General features: G+C 41.6%; 1 protein-coding gene and 1 long non-coding RNA gene across 4 annotated transcripts in view; one reads left to right on the forward strand and one right to left on the reverse strand.

The window, feature by feature from the left end:
• Positions 1-20,246, reverse strand: part of LOC131421815 (uncharacterized) — a 67,080-nt gene extending 46,834 nt beyond the window's left edge. For all 3 annotated transcript variants that reach the window (XR_009223954.1, XR_009223953.1, XR_009223952.1), the window contains exons 1-2: positions 19,916-20,246; positions 19,587-19,693 (exon numbers count right to left, since the gene is read on the reverse strand). This is a non-coding gene — a long non-coding RNA (uncharacterized LOC131421815). The remainder of the gene's footprint in view (positions 1-19,586; positions 19,694-19,915) is intronic.
• Positions 20,247-20,490: 244 nt separating this feature from the next.
• Positions 20,491-22,650, forward strand: BTG1 (BTG anti-proliferation factor 1). The gene is made up of 2 exons (XM_058568673.1): positions 20,491-20,957; positions 21,865-22,650. The coding sequence occupies exons 1-2, from the start codon at positions 20,810-20,812 to the stop codon at positions 22,230-22,232; spliced, it is 516 nt and encodes a 171-aa protein (XP_058424656.1). The 5' UTR covers positions 20,491-20,809; the 3' UTR covers positions 22,233-22,650.
• Positions 22,651-23,661: the final 1,011 nt, after the last annotated feature.

Here is a 23,661-nt window from a genome sequence, read left to right on the forward strand (position 1 = left end):
TTGGCACTGCCCGATTCGAGTCGATTTTTGCTCAAATAAACTCTTAAAATTTTTAATATGCCTCAGTTTTTCTTTTAACAGCATAAAGAAATCATTTATAGACCTCGCATTTAGATGCACAGAGAAATGGGATGTAGACCAGATTATTCCCCAAGAGCAGAATCTAAAATAGGAAGGCTGTTTCTACCATTGGTGTGTAAACCCCACTTTTCAGGGGAACATACAAAGATCTATGGTTCTGAAATCTGCATGTGACTTCTCAGGGGTCAAGGGAGAGAGCAGAAAACTTGCAAACAGCTTATGAGCCTATTCAGGCCAGGAGTAAGGTAGTGCATAGGCCCTTGGGGTAGTTAAAGGGAGAGTTCTCAGGCCTGAGACTTGAGGGCTCAGGACCTTGCCTTGTAACCCTGGTTAAGGAATGCCCCTGCCTGCATGTCCCCTGCCTGCATGTCACATCTGTTGCTCAGGACAAGTCACATTGCTTTTAGTTATTTCTGATTTAGGGCTGGCTGGGGGTGGTTCTGCATTGTTTTGATTATATCTGCTGGTTCTGATGATCTCATTACTTTGTTAATTAAATTTTTAGTTTATTTTAATCTCCCTTTAATAGTTCAGAGGAAGTTGCACCTCGGAGAATAGTGTCTGTCCCAAAGGTACCTCCACAGCCTTCCTTCCTGTGTTTCAAATTATATCCTCTTGCCAGGCCTGCCAGAGAACCTCAGAGACCTAGGTTAAAAATACTCCTCCAGGTAATTTAGGAAGACCACGGGCTAAATTACTCTTCTGGGGAGAAATGCAAATAGCCGTAACGCCTCTGGAAATTGCCAGAAAAGAGAGCCCCAGGGGCTGCTCATGGACCCAAGGCAGGTCTCCAGCAAGTACCACTGCCTCTCCTATTCATCCCTGTCTGACTCTCCCTCCCTCTCTCGTCATTCCAGTTCATTTGGGAATTATCTCTTCATACCCTTTGCCCATGTACACATTGTGCATGGTGTTGTGTGTCTGTCAGATTGGTTGTTCTGTGTTGTTTATTATTTGGGATATAATAACATCCTATTGGTCTCTTCAGACAGAGGACAAACTCTGAAAGGAATCTTTTCCTATGTGATCATCCACTAGTCACCTATACTTGCTACCTCATCTATATAATGTTAATGCAGGATATGTTCTCCTGGACACTGGCTCTCTTAGGTGAATGGGAAACTCGAAAAATGCCAGCTCTTTGTTTATTCTGTCTAGGCCAACCCATTAAGAATCCCAACTCTGTTAAACTTTCAAAAATATTTTTGCCTGGCTGTCATTAGTCTTTTTCCTTTTGTTCATTGTGGTTTTCGGTAGCTTGTTAAATTTTCATGCGGTTAAATCTAGGCTCCTTCTTAGGATGTATTTCCACATCAGAGTTTTTTGCACTTCCTGCTTTAAAACAATCCTTTGCGAATATAAATTTTAAAATATACAACTAAGAATAAAAACAGTTTAAATAGCTATAAGAACCCAAACCAGTGCAGTATTGCGTGGTGTTTAGCAGTACGATAACAGACTAACAGAGTCAGGAACGTGCTTGTCTGATCTTTATCATATGTCAGCTATGCATACTTGATGATCTGTAGGAAACTCTAAGAATGTTCCTTTTTCTCTTTCCTTCTTTCCTGAAAAAAGCAGTCCTAAAAAGTTAAGTAGAATTGAGCAAGGCAGGCATGAGCTTCAGGGCAGGGTTGTAGGGGATCAGGGAGCTGGAATGCTTCAGAGGTTATGTCAGACCCCGAGTGGAGTGAGGAGGGCATATATCTACCTTCACTGAATACTTGTAATTGTTAGCTCAAGGTCCTTAGGTGGGGAGAATATTTCATATTCTTATCAAGAAGTTAATTATTTAATAAGAAGTCTTTCGGGCCGGCCCTGTGGCTTAGCGGTTAAGTGCGCGTGCTCCGCTACTGGTGGTCCGGGTTCGGATCCCAGGCGCACACCGACGCACCACTTCTCCAGCCATGCTGAGGCCGCGTCCCACATACAGCAACTAGAAGGATGTGCAACTATGACATACAACTATCTACTGGGGCTTTTGGGGAGAAAAAAGGAGGAGGATTGGCAACAGATGTTAGCTCAGAGCCGGTCTTCCTCAGCAAAAAGAGGAGGATTGGCATGGATGTTAGCTCAGGGCTGATCTTCCTCACAAAAAAAAAAAAAAAGTCTTTATTATTTAGGATTCTATTGGTTGCAAGGGATAATAAGTTAAACCAGCATAAGCAAAAAAAGGAACTTACAAAAAGGCTTTTGGAGTTTCTCACAGAGTCTAAGGAGAAGGTGAATAACCAAGTCATAAGCAGGGACAGAATGCAGCAGAACCCTCTGGAACAACTAAAGTCAAGAGCTTAAATGTCCCCAGCAGGATGTTCTGTATGTCTCTCATCTTTGTTTCTCTTTGTGCTCTCCCTCTCTCTAGAATGGTATTCTTCATATAGTAGGAGAAAAAATGACTGCCAATGGTTTCAAGATTTTACTTGCGACACATGCAACTACAGAAGAGAAACCACCTTGACTTCCAGTATTTCCAGGTCCAAAAATCCCAGTGAATGGACTCATTGGCCAAGCTGCAGTCATGGCTGCTCTTGCAGCCATGGATGAAAGTGAGAAAATAAGGGAGTATTTGAGGGATTTCCCAGAATGGAGCTGCAGTGTAGATAACCCCTAAGTTTCTAGTATACAGACCTTCCCACTTATCTCCATCTCTTGGGGTTGTAGGTGATCAGTTCTGCTTTAAACTTGTCCTGACTTAGCACTGTTCTCTGCAAATGACTCTACACCCAATTCTGATGGTGAACTCAGGAAAAGGACAGCATTTATAAGAAGGGAGAATTTGTCTGTTAGTATGTTGCCTTCTAGGTTACATGGAGTCTATAAGAGATTGTCAAAAGTGGGATGTTAAAGTGTAAGCAAGTTTTTAATAAGTGAATTCTACTAGCTACTTTCCAAAAAGATCGTAACTAATTATACTTCCATAAACAAAGTATGAAAATTGCCATTTCCCTTGGGCCGGCCCCATGGCTTAGCGGTTAAGTGCGCGCGCTCCGCTGCTGGCGGCCCGGGTTCGGATCCTGGGCGCGCACCGACACACTGCTTCTCCAGCCATGCTGAGGCCGCGTCCCACATACAGCAACTAGAAGGATGTGCAACTATGACATACAACTATCTACCGGGGCTTTGGGGGAAAAATAAATTAATTAAAAAAAAAAAAAAAAGAAAATTGCCATTTCCCTGTAATTACATGAGTACTGGACATCATTAATCTTTTTAATATTCATCAATCTGATAGGTAATAAATGGCATATTGTTTCACTTTGCATTTTCCTTACTACTAAGATTGTGTATCTTCTGCTATATTTATTATCCACTTTCTTTTGTTCTCTAATAAATTGTCTATTCCTATATTTTGCCTATTGTTTTTGTTCATTTTTTCCAAATTATAGCTCTTTGTGTGAAGATATTAATTTATTACATTTTAGTTTTTATTTACTATATATTCAGTATTAATATTAATCTCTTGTTTGTCACATGTGTTACCTAATTTTTTTGCTATCTACCATTTGTATCAGCTTTGTTTATGCTGTTTTTATACAGAAACATCTTTTGTTTTTTGGTCAGATGTGTTAATCTTTTCCTTTATGGATGCTTATCTTCCTGACTTAACTAAGAAAGTTTTCCCACCCATCTCTATTCTTGTGGATCTACACATTTCCCAACTTTTCTTCTACTGGTTTTTATTTTAGCAATGTAATCTGAGTAGATTTTTATTTTGTATGTGATGTAGGAGTATAGCTTTCTTTCAGCTGGAAAGCCAGTATTCAGGATTATATAAAATAAATAAATCCCCACCTCTCCAAACATATCCCTCAGAGGAGTACACACTTGATGTTAACCCTAGACTTTTTCCTGTGCACGTATAATCCTTTGTTACTTGTGTGTGTGTGTATGTTTATATGTACATACACATATACATACACAAATAATCACCATATGTATAGCATGATCTGTTTTTATTTTATTCTTCTTCAGTTTGCTTTCTTTGCTTAAAATGCTGGGAAGGAACTCTAAACCAATGGTATATGTTCTACCTCAGTCTTTTTTTTTTTGAGGAAGATTGGCCCTGCGCTAACATCTGTTGCCAATCTTCCTCTTTTTTCCCTTTTCTCCCCAAAGCTCCAGTACATAGTTGTGTATCATAGTTGTAGAGTTGTAGCTCTTCTATATGGGACGCCACCTCAGCATGGCTTGATGAGCAGTGAGTAGGTCTGCGCCCAGGATCCGAACTGGCGCACCCCCGGCCGCCGAAGTGGAACACACGAACTTAACCACTACGCCGCCCAGCCGGCCCCTCTACCTGATTCTTTTAAAAGGCACAATAGCATGCTATCTTAAGAACTGACAAATCTGGCTCATTAAGGCATAGCCAATTACCTGCTCCCAGCTGAAGTCCCCAGAGTAAAATCTTCAACTGCCCCAGCTCTACAAGTTCTGCTCTGAGCCCAGATCTGATCTGATCTGATCTGAGCCCAGATCTCTGCAAAGTTCTTTACTCAACTTCCCTAGGACAGAGTCACAGTATTGGTCTCTATCTTCAAAAAGGGCAACCTTATACCGTGCCACCTTCAATCAGTCAGCTCCATAGTCCTTAACATTCTGAGCCTACTTTTTTCTTAAAGAGTAGCAGGTCTGGCTTCTCCATTTAATATTCTACAAGAAAAAGGAGCATTTACAGCACCACTATTCTACTGCTGACCTTTTTGGTACTTTGTAATCAATCTATGGGGGGGTGTGGGGGTGGAGGTAGTTAAAAATAACTGAAGACTCCTGCAATATTTATTGATCTCTCATCAATCTTTGTTTCCATAGACAGGTACCACTTAGCCAAGCCATAGGATTTTGATATTGATTCAAGGTTTCTAATCTTCCCTCAGAGCTTTTACTGCCACAGAATCTCAATCAGGGTTCATTCATTCCTCAAATATGTATTGATGCCACTCTTGACTAAGCACTGGTTAAGTGCTGTGGACATACTGCCGAGCAAAATAGTCACACTGCTGGGTAGTTATGGACTTCTTTAAGCAAATTCTAATCTTAGATGTGATTAAAAGCATTTTTTGACCTCAATCCTCCTTTGAAGCATCTATCCAAATATTTGATGCAAATTTAGTCTTCCTTATGTCCTCCTGTCATAAGAAACAACAAACTCAGCATGTTTTCCTATCTAGAAGAAAAAATATTTTATGCCATAGGCATCACCATGACACTTTCCAAACAACTTTTATTTGAATAGTTTAGCATCTTTTTAACAAAACCAATACTGTTGCTGTGGGTTACAGATCACTTGGTATTCAAGAAATATTTATTGAGGGAAATATTTATTGAGGTCCTGTTATATGTAGACACACTGTTCTAGGATCTAGACCAGAGGTTACTTTTTGTGTCATGGGCTCCTTCAACAGTCTAAAGTCTATGAACTCCTTCTCAGAACAATTTTTTCATAAATGCATAAATTAAAGTACATTGGATTACAAAGAAAACCAAGTGACCTATACCTTGGTTAACAACGTTAATTCATTTCTACAAGTCCTGCTGTTAAGTAAAAAGTCCTTGAAATTAAAAAAAAACTATTAATTTTAATGGGAAAATTTATTATGTATTACATCTTAATCTAAGATACTCAAACAATATTCAAAGATTTAAAAAATATATATATATACACACAAATACACACCCATATGTAATAAAAGTAAGTTTATATAAGCAATATAAAGAATTTGAAAGTAAGTAAAAATAGTAATCCACTGAAGGTTTATTGTACTTACCTAAAAACAAAGAGGTGACTCACAGTGGGTGATGTAGACACAGGGAAGAAATGAGAGAGTTTGGCATTGGAAAGTTCATCATTCTTTCTGTACTATTTTCACAGATTTCTCAATATTTTGGGGAAGCTCATTTTTACTGAGGTGAAATTTTACTAAAATAAGCTTAAAAACTATCTCTAGAGCAAAAATAAAAGCAAACACAAACAATTCAAACTACCTAGAGATGGCACATGCACAGAGCAGACCAAAACGTTGTAAGAAATGAAGATGCTGTGTCTTCCTCTCTTGCTTGGTGTCCACAGGCAAAGCAAACATGCTTGGGTTCATCCAAATAGGGCATCTGATTTAAATTTGTTCCCTATGACACTTTGACTACAAAACTCTGTTGAGTGAATTGGTGAGTGTGTCTTTGCCTGAAATCATAATATCGACACAATTTCTCATAGTATATATATTTAGTGTGTTTTGGGTGAAATTTTTCTTTATACTAGGAACAAAAAGAAGTTTTCCCAATAGTGGTATGACTTTTTAAGAGTTATGCTGCTGAAGGTCATTAACTGAACAATCATTTTGTGAGATACATCTGCTCTTTATTCTATAGACAAAACTTGAAGCTCCATGGATTCAGCTAGGGGTAAAAAACAACAACAACAACAACAACAACGAAACCTGAACAAAACAGACTCAAACCCTGCCTCTAAGGAGCTTACATCCTTCACAATCTACACGGATGACAATTCAATTTGTTCGGCTCACAGAAGGTGGGTTTTGTCCCTGATTTATCGTCCCATCACAGCACAGTCCTCCCCCAAATCAAAGCTCCAAGGGAGCACAGTTATCCCATTAAAGGTCTGTTTGCTTAGATGGTTACCATATCCTCCAAAATCTTCTATCATGATCATCTCTTTGATGCCACTTGATTTAGACCAGAGACAGGCAAAGTATTGCCCAAGGGCTAAATCCATTAACTCTTATTTTTGTAAATAAAGTTTTTATTGGAACACAGCCATGCTCATATTGTCTATGGCTGCTTTTGCACTACAATAGTAGAGTTGAGTAATTGTGAAAAAGATCCTCTAGCCCACCAAGTCAAAAATATGCACTATCTGGCTCTTTACAAAAGAAGTTTGCCCATTCTGGTCTAGATTTCTGATACTACACCTAGATTTCAGGTATAGTACTATTGAGCATTTGACTAGATCCAAAGAAGCTTAAGAGATGTGGCCTTGGTTACAGATATTCTTTTAGCACTCCTACAAGCAAATAAGGGATAGAACTTCATAGAAATGGATCTTTGCTTTCTAATTTTCATAATAATACCAGAATACCCATAACCATCGCACCCGCCACCCCCCCAATCCCCCCCACCATGCTTAATGGGTGTAACTCTTAATATGCAAATCTATCATGTCACTCCTTGGCTTAATCCTTGGGTGACTTCCTCCTCACTCTTTGGATAAGATTAACATCTTAAATGTAATTTACCATGTGCCCCCATCTCTGGCCTCATATACTTTTCTAGCCTTATCTTCCATCTCTCTCTTGTTCTCCCTGCTCCTCAGGGTCCTGCTTTGGGCACACCTATGTCCCCTTTGTAAATTTGTTTCCTTAGTCTGGAGAGCAACTCTTATCCCCTAGGCACTATCCAGGTTTATTCCTGCTCATCTTCAGATTTCCAACTAAAGTTTCCTGCTGTAGGAAAGAATTCTCTCATTGTCCCTTTAACCCATCATCTAGGTTAGACTTTCATAGTGCCTGTATTTTTCTTTCACAGCAATTTTCAGAATGGCAAATATGTACTTATTTACACTATTTACTTAATTTTGGTCTTCCTAGCAGATTCCATAAAGTGTAGGACAGGTCTACAATCATGCCCCACATAACAACATTTCAGTGAATGACAGACCATGTGTACAACAGTGGTCACGGAGGATTAGTACCATATGGCCTAGGTATGTAGTTGGCTTTACCATCTACGTTTGTGTAAGTACACTCTATGATGTTTGCACAACAACAAAATTGCCTAATGACACATTTCTCTGAACATATCCCCATTGTTAAGTGACACATGACTATATTTTGTTTGTGGATGTATCTCCAATGCTTGGCCAGTACCTTATTAGTTAATCAAATCTGTGGAATGAATTTATGAAGCTCATAGAACACTTTATACATCAGGCATTTAGCAGTGAACTTGTTTTTAGCTCTCATTGGGAGAGTCAAATTAAGAATGTGCTACCTGGGGCCAGCCTGCTAGCATAGTGGTTAAGTTTGCACGCTGCGCTTTGGCGGCCCAGGGTTGCAGGTTTGCATCCCAGGTGCGGACCTACACACTGCTCATCAAGCCATGCTGTGGTGGCATCCCACATACAAATTAGAGGAAGATTGGCACAGATGTTAGCTCAGCAACAATCTTTCTCAAGCAAAAAAGAGGAAGGTTGGCAACAGATGTTAGCTCAGGGCCAATCTTCCTCACCAAAAAAAGAAAATAAAATACAGAAGTCTTTAAAAAAAAAAGAATGTGCTACCTGAAGCATGTTTCCTTGAATGTTTTATAAAAGTAGGTAAAATTGTTCTATATTATAAATTAATAAATTTATCAGAATTTAATGCTAATAAATGTTTTTCTTTTGATAGTGTCTTTTTTTTTTGGTTAGCAAAAGCAAGATACATTATTGTGTGTCTCTTTTTTTTTTTTTTTTTATAATTTCATTTATTTTTTCCCCCCCAAAGCCCCAGTAAATAGTTGTACGTCATAGCTGCACATCCTTCTAGTTGCTGTACGTGGGACGCGGCCTCAGCATGGCCGGAGAAGCAGTGCGTTGGTGCACGCCCGGGATCCGAACCCAGGCCGCCAGCAGCGGAGCTTGTGCACTCAACCGCTAAGCCATGGGGCCGGCCCTGTTGTGTGTTTCTTTTTCCAGGACACCAAGAAGCTTAGAAGTAAATTTACTGCTTGTTTATAGCAATGTTCTCCAAACCCAGATTCCTGGTAAAAATTGTTCCTACTTTCTTTACATGGCTTATTAGGCCTTTATCTTTTTTGAAAACATGTTAAATATTTGCTTCATGTCAAATTGCATCAATTCTGCATAATTTTTTCTTGATCCTGTTTAAGACTCATAACTTTTCTCATTGGAGTAAGTCCAGAAAAGTATATAAATAGCACCCGTCAGGGAGGGGGAAACTTTCATCCTACTCTTCTTGAGTTCTTTTAGCTGGTCTAAGAATTAAATTGAAATGAGACAAATTAACAGGAGAAAAACCAACTTGATTTCATACGTACGGGAGACTCACACAGACACAGACATGCCTGTGACCAAGACAGGCAGTTTTTATACCTTTTAGACAAAGAAACAATACATTTGTGCAGAATTGAAAAGACAAAAAACTTATGCTTGGATACTTAATTAGTGAAGAAACTAAGCAGAGTTCGTTTACATCGCCTTCTCGGCCCTGAATTCCCTATCTCTGGCGATAAGGATGGCTCTTTACCTTCTGGGGCAGGGTTGGTACCTTTCACCTGGGAGATTTATTTCCTGCCTTCAGGGAAACTAAGGGATGGTCAGGGTGTCCTTTTGCACTGGCTGCTTCTCAAGTAACTTTAATTCAAAATGATCAATATGCCAAAGTGACATATTTTGGGGCAGCCTGCCCTGAGCCCCAACACATCTCTTGGGCCGTATCCAAACAACCGGTAAGAATGGAAGCTACAACTGGACTCAGGAGGTTCTAAGTGTCCTAACTGAAATTACATGACTCCCTTGGGCATGTGGAAGAGGAGTTGGGGAGGAACAATGTCCTTGAAGTAAATTTTTTTTTAAAAAGGCAGCAAAATAAATTGGAGTATGTTATCCACTGCTCATGAAATTTGAACAGCATATTAGTACTGTGGGAGCAACTAGGCTAAACTAGGCTTCCTGTGCCATATGCGCAGGGCGCAGCCTTACATGTCTGTATCAGTTTGAAAACTAGGACCTCCTAGGCCACTTCTTGCTTCTCTGTTAGGATGGTTTTCAAGTTACTTCTCCTGCCTCCCTAAGAATAGCAGACAGGGAGAGGGGAGGTGATTTAAAAGAGCTCATCCGTTTAGGAGGCGGGGGGACTTAATCATAAGTTTGCACTTTCTTCAGATGATTAAACAATAAGTGTTTATGAAATCAAGAAAATTGTTTTTTCCCCCAGAGTTTCCTTTTCAAAGACTTCTCTGTGCTCTCTGGCTAGTTTAAAAAGAGCCCCATACGGGGCTTATTTTTTTACACATATATTGCCAGAGTAGTTCCTGTTTTGGTTTAAATGTGTTCCTTCTTTTTAGTCAGATGAAAGAGAACTTTCTTTAAAAAGGACTTGTCTGCTGATCATGTTTGTTAGAATGAGCCTAAATAAAGCTTCTCTTAATAGTTTAACTGTTTAGGGGCCGGCCTGGTGGCGCAAGCGGTTAAGTGCGCGTGCTCCGCTGTGGCGGTCCGGGGTTCGCCGGTTCGGGTCCTGGGCCCGCACCAACGCACTGCTTGTCAAGCCATGCTGTGGCGGCGTCCCATATAAAGTGGAGGAAGATGGTCATGAATGTTAGCCCAAGGCCAGTCTTCCTCAGCAAAAAAAAGAGGAGGATTGGCAGACGTTAGCACAGGGCTGATCTCCTCACAAAAAAAAAAAGAAAAAAAGTTTAACTGTTTAGCTAAATCCTCTCGGCTAAATTATCTGGCAGATTTTCGTTCTTACTTGGCCTCTGTAACTAGAGTGCTCTTATTACCCTCTTTCCAACCTGAAATTTCTGCCTCCCCTGAGGCCTCTTCTGAAGTGACTGTCTTGAGGAAGGAGCTTTTTCTCTCAATTCAGTTGACTTAGTCCTTCTGCGGTTTGGTGTTGGGGTATGGGGAATACGCTAGGCACCAGAAAGGAGCAAGTGATAAATTCTGCAGCAGGCAACAGCCTTGGAGAGGAGTGTCTAGGTCAAGTTTTGGAGAAATGACAGCTCAAAGGCTTTAGAGATGGTAGAAAAAGGTCTAAAGCTGAAGGGCCATGGAAAGGGGAGGTAAAAGTAGCCCCGAATTTGGCCCCCGTCAGCCTGGCAGGCAACTATAAAATTAAGCTTTCTTAATGCAGAGTTTCCCTCAAGAGGAAATTCTGGGAAGATACAACAGAAACAAATAAAACAAAATAATGAATTCCTGATATATGCTGAGCATGGATGAACCTCAAAAACATTATGCTAAGCCAAAGAAGTCAGACAAGAGACCACATATTGTATGATTTCATTTATGTAAAAATGTCCAGAATAGGCAAATCTATAGAGACAGAAAGTAGATTAGCGGTTTCCCGGGGCTGGAAGGGCCAGGGATGATACTGGGATTTTATTGAGGGTGATGAAACTGTTCTGAAACTGATTACGGTGATGGCTATAAACTTGGTAAATTAACTCAAAATCATTGAATTGTACACTTGAAATGGGTGAATTTTATGATATGTAAAATATATCTCAATAAAGCTCCTTTAAAAAAAGGCTAGAAGATCATCTGTTCAAAGGGACTAGGGATAGAACTTTCTAGCATAATGATAAAAGTGCTCTTGCTTGTCATAGTCCCTAACATCTAAATACTGTACACATAGCTTTGTTTCTACAAGGGAGAAAACCATGAAAAGGAGCATTCCTTGAGTGCTTTAATGCTGTATCTCTTATTACTGTTTAAGTGCTTGAAATCTAGAATTAGTTATTATGCCATAACCAGTAAGGTCAGACATTAAAAACTACATGGAGACCATTCCTTCAGTTTGAAGGTCAGCCTCACAGTCAGAATTCAAATCGGTTTTCAGAAGATGAGAATGTTTCCTACATTTTGCTCAATGAAAAGATTTAAAGAAGAGGCCTCTACTAAAAAACATGCAAATATGGAATGTTTTCAACACATATACCAAGGCAAAGAAAGGATCCTTTGCTTTCACATTCAACTAAATCAAATTGTAAATCCACACACAGCAACTAGAAGGATGTGCAAATATGACATACAACTATCTACTGGGGCTTTGGGGGAAAAATAAATACATAAAATTATTAAAAAAAAAATTGTAAATATTATCTAGGCTGAAGATTGCTTCTGCATCATTTAGGGAAAACAAGTTTTTACTAAACAAACGGATAAGAACACAAGATAAGGGGAAGTCTCTTACTTTATCCCCTTCAGAAAAGAAATGCAATCTGACATGTTAATCATAACCTCTTTTTTTTTTCTCTAGAGGACTTCTCCATAGCTGGAATACAGTCTTTTCAGGAATTTGGATCAGTCTAACTTGCAATATCCCATAAATGAATACATCCTAAGTTGCATTTTCCAGTGGGATTTCAACCCTCGAATTCCTGCTGAAGTACATCCAAACGCAGGACAGTTTCCACAATCGTGTTGGGTATCTCTATGCAGGACCTCTATATTGATTTGTTTATTGCACTTACTCTTGCAACTTGAATATTCCTTTGCTTTAGTTTAGTTTTAAAGGAATAACATGATGTCACTTAATGCATGTAAATGTTAATCTACTTTGAGATTTTAAATTCAAGTTTCTTAGGAAGGGCAAGCTGCTGCTCTCTTAGAAGTGAAAATAAAGACATGAAGTATGCCAACATGTGATTAGATGGTTATTTTACCAAGCTTCCTGAGTATTATCTTCTCCTTTGAGAGTAACATGTGGACATCATTATATGCTCTAGCTTGCCTAATGTCTTAGAAGCTGGGAAGAATGCATTTTACCCAGACTGCAGAACCTCAGGGAAGCAAAAGACAACCTAAAACTTAGTTGATACTTAAAGGCAGTTTTTACAGATTAAATTAGTATGCTAATTTTTTTCTTTTAAAGGGACAAGATTTCTATTTGAGATAGTATAAGCCTGGATAAAAAGTTTGTTGGTTGGTTTTAATTTTTATTTTGTTTTTTTGTGAGGAAGATCAGCCCTGAGCTAACATCCACGCTAATCCTCCTCTTTTTGCTGAGGAAGACCAGCCCTGAGCTAACATCTATTGCCAATCCTCCTCCTTTTTGTCCCCCCAAAGCCCCAGTAGATAGTTGTATGTCATAGCTGCACATCCTTCTAGTTGCTGTATGTGGGACGCGGCCTCAGCATGGCCAGACAAGCAGTGTGTCGGTGCGCGCCCGGGATCCGAACCCCGGCCGCCAGTAGCGGAGCACGCGCACTTAACCGCTAAGCCACGGGGCTGGCCCTGTTGGTTGGTTTTAAATTATCGAATTTTGCCATTACTTTTTTAAAGCAGTTGTTCTGAAACATTAGTGTCTAGATAGCTGAGCACCACGCCTAGAGTTTCTGATTTAGTAGGTCTAAAGTTAAAAGTTTGCATTTCTATCAATTTCCTGGGGTGATGCTGAGGCTGCTGGTTTGGGGACCACACTTTGAGGACCACTGAGAAGTTCTGATCCCCTGCCCTATTCGTTTGAAGGGAAGGGGAAGTCCATGTGCTCCATATTCAGAAAATTATAAATACTATAGGCCAGAATCATAACTTGTAAGAACTTCGAATAATTCTGTAAAGTTCCCAATTTTCCAAAGTTGATTTTTATCATCTATCTCTTTCCCCAGATTACTACTAAACCTTAAAACTGAAATAGGTCTTTGGCAGCTGGGGAGATGCAGATAAACATCCAATAAGCCTGAACACTGGGAAGTTGCCCCAGGAGACAGAGTAGATGGTGGCAGCTTTAAAAAGATGAAAGCAAATGGAGTCATAGGGTTCTGCTAAAACGAAGGAAAGAAGGTCTTGGAAGGAGGCCTGGCTTTGAGAAATGGCCCTGGGGCTTAACAAGAGAAAGGTCAGTGAGAATTCCTGGAGAGCAAGTGATAGGATTCAACAGCGCCTTGCTGAGATAGACACAGACCCCAGCCCTTCTTGCTGCCCCCCAGCCTCCTCCACCTGAGCTCTCAGGGGTCACTGGGCTCCCCTCAGTTGCTAGGGAAGAGAGTCTATAGGGTGACCGGCTCCCTGGTTCCTCCTGCTAATTTAGGCCAAAGGAGAAGTGAGATGCTTAAACAGTCTAAAATAGAAGGCATTTTTGCTGCTTTCTTATCTGACCCTAAGGATAATTTTCATTCCAGCAAAATTATTTTATTTGGCAGATTAATGTTTTAATGCGTCCTTTGATTCATTTTTCAGTGAGCCTTTAATACATGTAGCTGTATTTTTCAGGGTATAACAGCCATGAGAATTCTCCTCGGCTGCCTTGAGTTTTATTTATTTTCCTTTGACTATCTCTACTCATCTCCAAATGGTCTTCTAACTTGATAGGGTTATATTTCTTCTCACAGTCCCTTTTAGAGAAGGTAGCATCAGGAGCATACCTCCCAGTTTTGCAGTCCATAACTTGAGAGTTCAAATCTGGTTGTAAGACTTGGGGTAAATTACTTATTTTCTCTAGGATTGAAACCTCACACTTTACTTGCTGTCAATTATACTCACCTGGTGGTGTTTCTTGGCGAATTAAATGGGAATGCCTTTAAAACACTTAGCACAGGGTCTGATGCACCCTCAGTGATGCTAATTCGTATGATCATTGTTGTTGCTGTTGTCAGGCAACTCTTTAATCCTTTTTCTTCCCATTCTCTCCAAACAATCTGAATTGCTTTAACAAGAAGAAAGTTTAGCTCTGAATCTGTATGTGTCACCTTCTGATTTCTGGTTCTCTTGTATTTTCTGAACCCCAGTAGATCTAAAACTAGTACAAATGCCTCAGTTTGTGCCCTTGGATTCATACGTAAGCAAAGCGAGGCAGGGCGCCAGATGGGCAGGCTGCTAAAAGTGCTCCCCTTCCTGTGGATAACCAAAAAAAGAATAAATAAAAAGCATAAGTCTCTAGCTGGAGAGATAAGCCTACATGAAAAGCTAAATTATTTAAAGATTTAAATAAGAATTGGAGACAAAAATAGAAGTCCTTTCAATATTACCCCTCTACCATCCATCATCCTCAGGACTTTCCAAAAACATAAATCTCATCATATCACTTCCTTGTCAAAAATACCCCCCAGCACTCTCTGCCTCTCTCCACCCACCAGTTTTTTCAAAGATACAGGTATTTATCTTCCTTATATTGGTTTAAGCCTTTAAGATACTCCAAGGTCAAGCCCCTCCTTTCCTTCCTTGCAAAGAGACCTAATTATAGGCTGACTTCACTGGCTTAGCAGAGATTGTTCACTTTTGGGGCTTATCTCCTTCTGCCCCCAAACAAACACACAAAAATAAATGCCTTGTCTCTATTTGCTATTAACACTGTAAAGAACTCCCTCACTCAACCCTGTACTTATCAGGTAAGCTATGAGTTTTCTCAAGCAAGCACCACTGACCCCCAGCACTCTATCTGGAAGTAAGTTCACAATATATATAACTTTAGTGAATGCAGCTAGCTGACGGGCAACAATGAGGCTGCCTCCAGCTCAGCCTGAAGTCAATGGGGAGGGTCCAGATAGGGAACAAGATCTTTGCTATGTGGCATTATACAGAGAGGTGGAGGGAGGCCTTCCAGAGGACAAACTTGTGAACTGTAATACAGTAGGCCCCCCTTATCTGCAGGGCATATGTTCCAAGATTCCCAGGGGATGCCTGAAACCTTGGATAGTACCAAACTCTATATGTGCTGTGGTTTTTCCTATACACACATACTTACGATGAAGTTTAATTTATAAATTAGGCACAATAAGAGATTATTGTAAAATAAAATAAAATAGTAAACTAGAACAATTATAACAATGTACTGTAATAAAAGTTACCGTAGATCCTAGCAACCTTGGCATATGATTTTTTTTCTTTTCTTTTTAAGTCGAGAACTTTCACCTTTTCACTTAAAGGAAGCACTTTACGCCTTCTATTTGGCATATCTGAATTGCCAGCATCACTACTTTTGTGCTTTGGGGCAATTATTAAGGAAAATAAGCATTACTTGAACACAAGTACTGTGATACCATGACAGACAGTCAGTCGATCTGATAACCCAGATGGCTACTAAGTGATTAACCGGAGGTCGTGTATACAGCGTGGATACCCTGGACAAAGGGATGATTCACATCCCTGGGGGATGGAGCAGGATGGTGCAAGGTTTCATCTTGAAACTCAGAATGGTGCACAATTTAAAACTTATGAATTGTTTATTTCTGGAATTTTCCATTTAATATTTTCAGACCTGGGTTGACCCCAGGTAACCGAAGCCTCGGAAATCAAAACCGCGGATAATGGGGGCTACTGTACAGACCTTTAAAAAATTCTGGGACTTTCCTAGCAATAATTGAGGAATCCTGGATCACATGGATGAAGCAAGAAACTGGAGCATTGAAAGGACACCTCGAGAGCAACTTCAGGATAGAACGGCCATATGAGAGAGCGGCACACAAGCAAATGACACCCAGGGGTAACCTGATGTCAAAATACTAAAATGTAGCTACATAGCATAAGGGAAAACAAAGCACAACACCTAAATGGGGGCAATGTGGACATTACCACAATATTCCTGAGCAACGCATCCAAGTCCCTTTGGTCTCCATTTCATTTACCTTGGAAATGCAGTCTATCCTAAAACAATGTTTATCCAGAAAAGCAACTCATGCAATAATCTAACACTTACAGCAGCCAGGAAAAAAGTGCCGTAGAGTTTACTTATCTTCTTTTCTCCAATATTGACTGTCCAATTTTAAGTAGTAAAAACTCTATATTATTTTTCACTTGACAAATTGCAAGTAATGGTTTTGATTTGATTCATTTGTATTTAGGTACGTCTATTTAACATCATTCAACAGCCTTTACTGTGTGTTGGGCTGTTGGGCATTGAGGGTACAATAGTGAACCACACATGATGCCTGCCCTCAAAGAACTTACAGACCGAAAGGAAGAGAGACCAGTAAACATAGTGAATCTAGTATGTCTGATAAGGTACCAGAGCCGGGGCAAGGGAGGGCAGAATACTATAGACATTTACTCAAGTCCAGAGGGTCAAGGAAGGCTTCTTGGAGGATGAGAAGAAATGAGGTAAAGGGAAAGGGAGGAGGTATTCCAGGCAGTGGGAATAGCATATAAAATGAACAGCATAATAGCTGAATTTAGTGCTCTCCTGTTCATAGATTAATAGTTTGGATGAGTTCCCAAATGCAGGGCTGTGATGAAATGCAAAAAATGACACTTAGTGACTTTAAATTTATTCAATTAAAAAGATCATGCTTTATTCTGATATGGATACCTTCCTACTCTGGGAATGTTAAAATGTCATCTTTTCCCCCAAATGATAGTGAGAGTAGATGATAGTGTGATTTTTTAAAAAAACATTTTTGTCAAAATAAAAGATTTTCAATCTTGTGTTGATCTCTACATTTTACCAGTCTACGAAACAGAGAAAGAAGTTCATTCTCCTACCCTATATGTTTATTTTTCCCTTTCTCTGTTTTGTTAAAAAAAAAAACAATACTCAAAAAGTCTACAGGGAGCTCTGATTTGTTAGTTCAGAGCAAACCATTCTAGTAACATTTTAGCTGAAGAAGAGGAATATAAATCCCCAGCCCTTTGAAATTCTAGTTAGTTGTCCATTAGTTACCTCTATAGAAAGTACTTTCTGAATTCTTAAGTACTGTTTCCAAAGACCTGACGTGTGCTTTTATTTGCAAACTTATTTTGAAACCCAGGTTCACCTTCTGGATTTGTTTTGACAGAATTCCTAAGACTTCTTTTTTAAATAATTTTATTTATTTATTTATTTTTTCCCCAAAGCCCCAGTATATAGTTGTAATATCATAGCTGCACATCCTTCTAGTTGCTGTATGTGGGACACAGCCTCAGCATGGCGGGAGAAGCGGTGTGTTGGTGCACGCCCGGAATCTGAACCCGGGCCGCCAGCAGCAGAGCGCGAGCACTTAACCGCTAAGCCACGGGGCCAGCCCTAAGACTTCTTTTTTAATACACCGAAAATTTTCTAGGTTTTAGAAATTAATTTGGTAATAATATTATATTGCCTGATGATAATATAAGCCAGCTAATGTATATATTTGAATGTTTATTTAGTGCTGGAGACAGTGCTAAATAGTCTTTGTGGTTACTCCATTTAGTTCTCACAAGAACCTTTACCTTTCTTAAGAGATTCCTATGCAGAGAGGTTAAGTAACTTGCCTAATGACACAGAGCCAAGTGTCGGCTTTGTAAACAGTTGGGACTGCCCTGTAGCTTAACATAACAACAACACGACAAAGTGCCTCTATAATTCAAAAGCTGTGGAGAAATACCAGTTTGTTTTTTGGATGGGAAGAGCCTGACAACTTCTGGAAAAATATTACTAAACATATGTATGTCCAGAATTGAAAACTATTAGCAATTAACATTGTGCACTATCTAAAACTTGCATTTAGAACCAATATTTATTTCCGATTTTTTTTTCCTGAGAGCTCCCTAGATCCTCCAGGTAAAAGAGTAATTTCTTAGATCCATTTGTCTCTGAAAGGAATGATTTAAGGTGGGAAACACACACATACAATAAAAAACAGTAGGGGGAAAAACCCTTCAAGAGTACGTGAGTTAAACTTTTTGTTAACCCCATTCAACTGATTTTAAAAAGCTTTCAGAAGGGGTCCAGCTGCTGCTTGAGAGGGCAGTTAATAATTAGGGGAGAGAATATGCGCTTGGGAGACAAATCTGAGTTCAAATCCTAGCATTTTGTTAACTACGTTATTTCTGTGTTGTAGATGAGTCAATTTCAGCTCAGAATTATTGGAAGTCCATACTGGAGACCAGGCTTGAAGGAGAAAAACTTTCACCTGATGATTTCTGATCCAATGCTCCAAGGACTGATAATGTAAGGAAAAGGAACAGAGCAGCTGATTAAGGGTGGGTGGGGTTCGGAGGGATATCAGAAGATCTTGCTCTAGGGCTATGGTGATTTTAAGGATTTACTTCTGTTTCCCTATCTCCTTTTTGAGTAGTAAAAGAGGTTTCAGGTCCCCAGTGAAGTAATTACCATGACATTTATTTTTAAGCACAGTTCTAGCTGACAAGTACTAGAAGGAAACAAATGTACCTTATTCACCACTATTTTTGATGCATTTATCCAAAGAAAATTTACACTTTCACAAAAGTCCATGCTTTTAACAATACTATCTTTAAAGTATTTATTTCACATGTAACTAATTACTGTGTATGAATGAAAAAAATAGCCTGGAAGTTATTTTTTCAAACCCACTTTTACATATTTCATTAAACAATAAAACTTTTCTCCTATTTTCTAACAAGTCCTATTTTGCTTCATTTCTATACCCTTTAGCTCAGCATTAAAAAAAAAACTCAGAGTGGTGTGTTTTGCAATATTGATGACCAACGAAGCTCAGTATATTTATTTCCATCTGGTATAGTTCAACTTCTGCCTCTTGTTTGCTTTCTCCATCTGCCTGCCTCACCATCTCTTTTTTTTTCTCTCCTCCTTAATGGAGTTCGGGTTAACCCTCTCCTAGGCCTAATGGTTTCAGCAGGCTCACGCCTTCGTATCAGTATTTTTTTCTAGTTTTGCAAGCAGGGTTTCAAGTAAACAAGTCTACGCCTAATACGTTCACAAGCTTCACAATTTATCCTTATTTTCTTCTGTTTTTATAAAGAACAGCAGAACTCTGAGGCTCGGACAGTTATTTGGACTAGGAAAAAAACGAAATGATCTTTGGTTTTGTGTATAAACGATGTAAAAAGCATTTTACAGATTTTTCTTTCAATACAGACTGAACCTTACAGGATCCGCGTTGCTGTATTTCTCTTCAGTAACTGGCTTTCCTATCAGCATGTCAGCTGGATTCAGTAAGGTCTCTCCACTCTTCTCTCCTCTGACTCCTGAAGTTACTGAAACAGCAACCACAAAAGCCTTACTAATCTTTTATTTATTTTGCAATTAAAACTTTTACAAAGACATCCCCTCACGTCTCCCCGAGGATAGAGCAAAAACAGCTCCGCGGCGTTGGCTGCGCGTCTGCGAGGAGACCGGGGTCTCTGAAGCTGCAGAAAGCCCCTCGAGAGCCCGTTCCCTCCACTTTTATCTGCACCCTCGCTGCGCACCCCCCGCACCTTCGCCACCGTCACCCGCAACCCGCTGCTCCGCACGCTCCTCCGGCTTGTGGAGCAAGCCACGTAGACCCCGAGCGGGGACGGGATGTAAACACCGAGTGCGAAAGGAGGCTGGAGCCGCGGACTTGCAGCCTGATCCGAGCAGCCTGCGTGCGTGTAGACAGCCAGAGCAAGGCGGCTTTTATCCGCACAGCACTAACCCTCCTTGCAAGCAAGCCCGGGCAGCACACTCTTGCAGAGGATGCGCTGGCGCAGGGCCTGGAGTTGCTGAAAGGGGAAGGAGGAGCTAGGGCTGGGGGCGGGGCTTTCACACGCGCACCCTCGGTTTCCTCCGTCCCCCACCACAGCTCCCTGTTCTCCAGCCGCCACTCGGAGTTTATTTGTTTACAAGCGGATTACGTCAGCTCCTCCCTCTCCTCACGGCCTCTGGACCCGCCCCCGGCCCCTTATTCCCGCCCCCTCCTGCTCCGAATCTGCTTGCGTCACAATGGTGCGATCTCCGGATTGGCTGGAGTCGGCCGTCACGCTCCAGCTACGCCACTTCCTTTCCGCGGCGCTATAAAAAGTGCTGCACGGCGCCTGCTTCTCTTCGCCCGTCGGAGCTGGAAATGCCGCTATTGGGAGGTTTGGAGGCTGCGGCGCTGGAGGTGGAGGCGGCTGGGAAAGTCCGAGCGATGTGACCGGGCAGCCGTCGCTCGCCTCTTCCTCTGTCCTGCCGCCTCCCGTCTCGAAAATAACTTTCTGACGATAAAGAAAAGAGAAAAAAAGTAGCCGTCCGCCCCTCACGCCCTCTCTCTTTCTCAGCCCTCTGCGGGAGCCCGGGGTGGCCGCTCCGCCGTCGGGGCCGCGCCGCCGAGCCCCGGCCGCCCCGGGCCGCCCCCGCCCGCCGCCCCCATGCATCCCTTCTACAGTCGGGCCGCCACCATGATAGGCGAGATCGCCGCCGCCGTGTCCTTCATCTCCAAGTTCCTCCGCACCAAGGGGCTCACGAGCGAGCGACAGCTGCAGACCTTCAGCCAGAGCCTGCAGGAGCTGCTGGCAGGTGAGCGGGCCGCGGCGGGAGGGCGAGGGCGCCGGGCCCGCACACCCCGGGGCCCGAGGCGGGCGGGCCGTCGGGGCTGCGGGAGCCTCGGCAGCGTCCCGGGTCCGGCCGCGGGATCGGGGCTGGCGCGCCGGGCGGCCGCTAACGGCGGGTCCCGGCCAGGCTTTGGGGTCTGGGCCGAGGGCGCCCCCTCCCCGCGCGGCTGGCGGACGGAGGGGAGAAGGAAACAGACGCGCAACAAAGAAACTAGCCACCGGCGCGGGACGGCGGTCCGCGCACCGTCCGCGGATTGGGGGACAAAGGAGCCGCGGGGCTGGGGTTACTTCGACGCTCTCTCCCCCGATCCTCTCCAGCCGGTGGGGGCTCGGCGGCCGGGCGCCGGGGCGGGACGCCGCGCGCTCGCTGTCCCGGAGCCAGCCTGGGACGGACGTGCCGTCTCCCCGCGCCGCCTGCCCCTGCCCATTAATCATCGGATTTGTCACCGGTGCAATTACAGCCCTGCCCAGAGCGTGGTTTAGGGTTGCTTGTTTTTCTTCCCTTCGGGGTTAACAGTCCGGTGGCGCTTCTCGCCTCCGAAGCCATAAACCCCATTGTGTGCGCCTGGGGTGGGGTGGAGAAAGTAAACAGGTTCCGGGCTGGCCGGGGCCGCGCGCCTGATTCCTGTTTTGGCGGCTCAACCGGTCGGTTCCTGGAGATTGTTTTGTCCCGTCCTACGGTGTAATTTCTAAAACCCTGCCCGCGCTTTCCCCATCCCTGCACACGCACAGCGGCGAATGCGGTGCTGGGCATTTTTAAAAGTTGGGAGTTTTCTTTTTCACTTTTCCAAGGAGCCAGCGGAAGAAAGAAACTACAAGCGGGAGCGCACAGTACGACCTAAGCGTTGTTTCTCTGTTCTTTTCTTCCGTAGAACATTACAAACATCACTGGTTTCCAGAAAAGCCATGCAAGGGATCAGGTTACCGTTGTATTCGCATCAACCATAAAATGGATCCTCTGATTGGACAGGCAGCACAGCGGATTGGACTGAGCAGTCAGGAGCTGTTCAGGCTTCTCCCAAGTGAACTCACACTCTGGGTTGACCCCTACGAAGTGTCCTATAGAATCGGAGAAGATGGCTCCATCTGTGTGCTGTACGAAGCTTCACCAGCAGGAGGTAGCACTCAAAACAGCAGCAACGTGCAAATGGTAGACAGCAGAATCAGCTGTAAGGAGGAACTTCTCTTGGGCAGAACAAGCCCTTCCAAAAACTACAATATGATGACTGTATCAGGTTAAGATATAGTCTATGGATGGATCATCTTATAATGGATGGATAAATTTGATTTTTGCTTTGGGTGGGCTCCTCTTGGGGATGGATTATGGAATTTAAACCATGTCACAGCTGTGAAGATCTGGCACAAGATAGAATGGTAAAAAAATTTTTTAAGTGACAGTGCCATAGTTTGGACAGTACTTTTCAATGATTTAATAGCCTGTGAGTCCAAGTAAATGATCACTTTAATTGCTAGGGAGTGAAGTCCTAGGATGGTTTCAGTTTCTCCCAGACGTTATACCTAAATTTTTACATCAATCCCTTGATCGCAAATCTGTATTTCAAAGAACCTTTCTCTGCAGTAGATCTTGCGGAGGAAATTTGCACTATTACACTTGAAAATTGTTAACCTTTTTGGCAGCTCAATAGGAAAGCTCAACATTTTACTGGAAGTTTTATGATAAGACTTTTACCTAGCACTTAAATATGTATAAATGTACATAAGACAAACTAGTAAGCATGACCTGGGGAAATGGTCAGACCTTGTATTGTGTTTTTGGCCTTGAAAGTAGCAAGTGACCAGAATCTGCCGTGGCAACAGGCTTTAAAAAAGACCTTTAAAAAGACACTGTCTCAACTGTGGTGTTAGCACCAGCCAGCTCTCTGTACATTTGCTAGCTTGTAGTTTTCTAAGACTGAGTAAACTTCTTATTTTTAGAAAGTGAAGGTCTGGTTTGTAACTTTCCTTGTACTTAATTGGGTAAAAGTCTTTTCCACAAACCACCATCTATTTTGTGAACTTTGTTAGTCATCTTTTATTTGGTAAATTATGAACTGGTGTAAATTTGTACAGTTCATGTATATTGATTGTGGCAAAGTTGTACAGATTTCTATATTTTGGATGAGAAATTTTTCTTCTCTCTATAATAAATTGTTTCTTATCTTGGCATTTTAATCAATCTCTTGTCATGATTATAGAGGTTCAGCTAAAAGAAATATTTCTCAGAAGACTTAGGTTCCATAAGTTATGTGGATGTCAGTTGCACACTGCTCATGCTGAAAAACACTTGATAAGGAGTCAAGATGTTCTGTGTATACATATTTAGGAGTTATAGGAAACACAGGGGTAACATGTTTTTTTAAATCTCTAAAGTCAAAACATGGACACAGTCCCAAGCTAATCGCATGAAATGAGGATAAAAGACAAAGGTAACATCTACCAAAAAAAGTGATACTCAAAGGATTACATTTCGTTGCTTCGCTGTTGAAGTGAAGATATAAATGTTTGTTCCGTTCTGGCCCACCTTTGAAAAACAATTATTTTGCCCCATGGATTCCTTGTTCAATTAGAAAATCCTGGGGCATGTGACCCATAGTCTTAAAGAACAGGCTAATCACTGCAGAGAGATTGGTTGCTTGTTGCTTTTCATCAGCTGCAAGATTTACATAAAA

This window comes from Diceros bicornis, chromosome 25 (genome assembly GCF_020826845.1).
Source record: "Diceros bicornis minor isolate mBicDic1 chromosome 25, mDicBic1.mat.cur, whole genome shotgun sequence".
NCBI classification, from domain to species: Eukaryota; Metazoa; Chordata; class Mammalia; order Perissodactyla; family Rhinocerotidae; genus Diceros; species Diceros bicornis.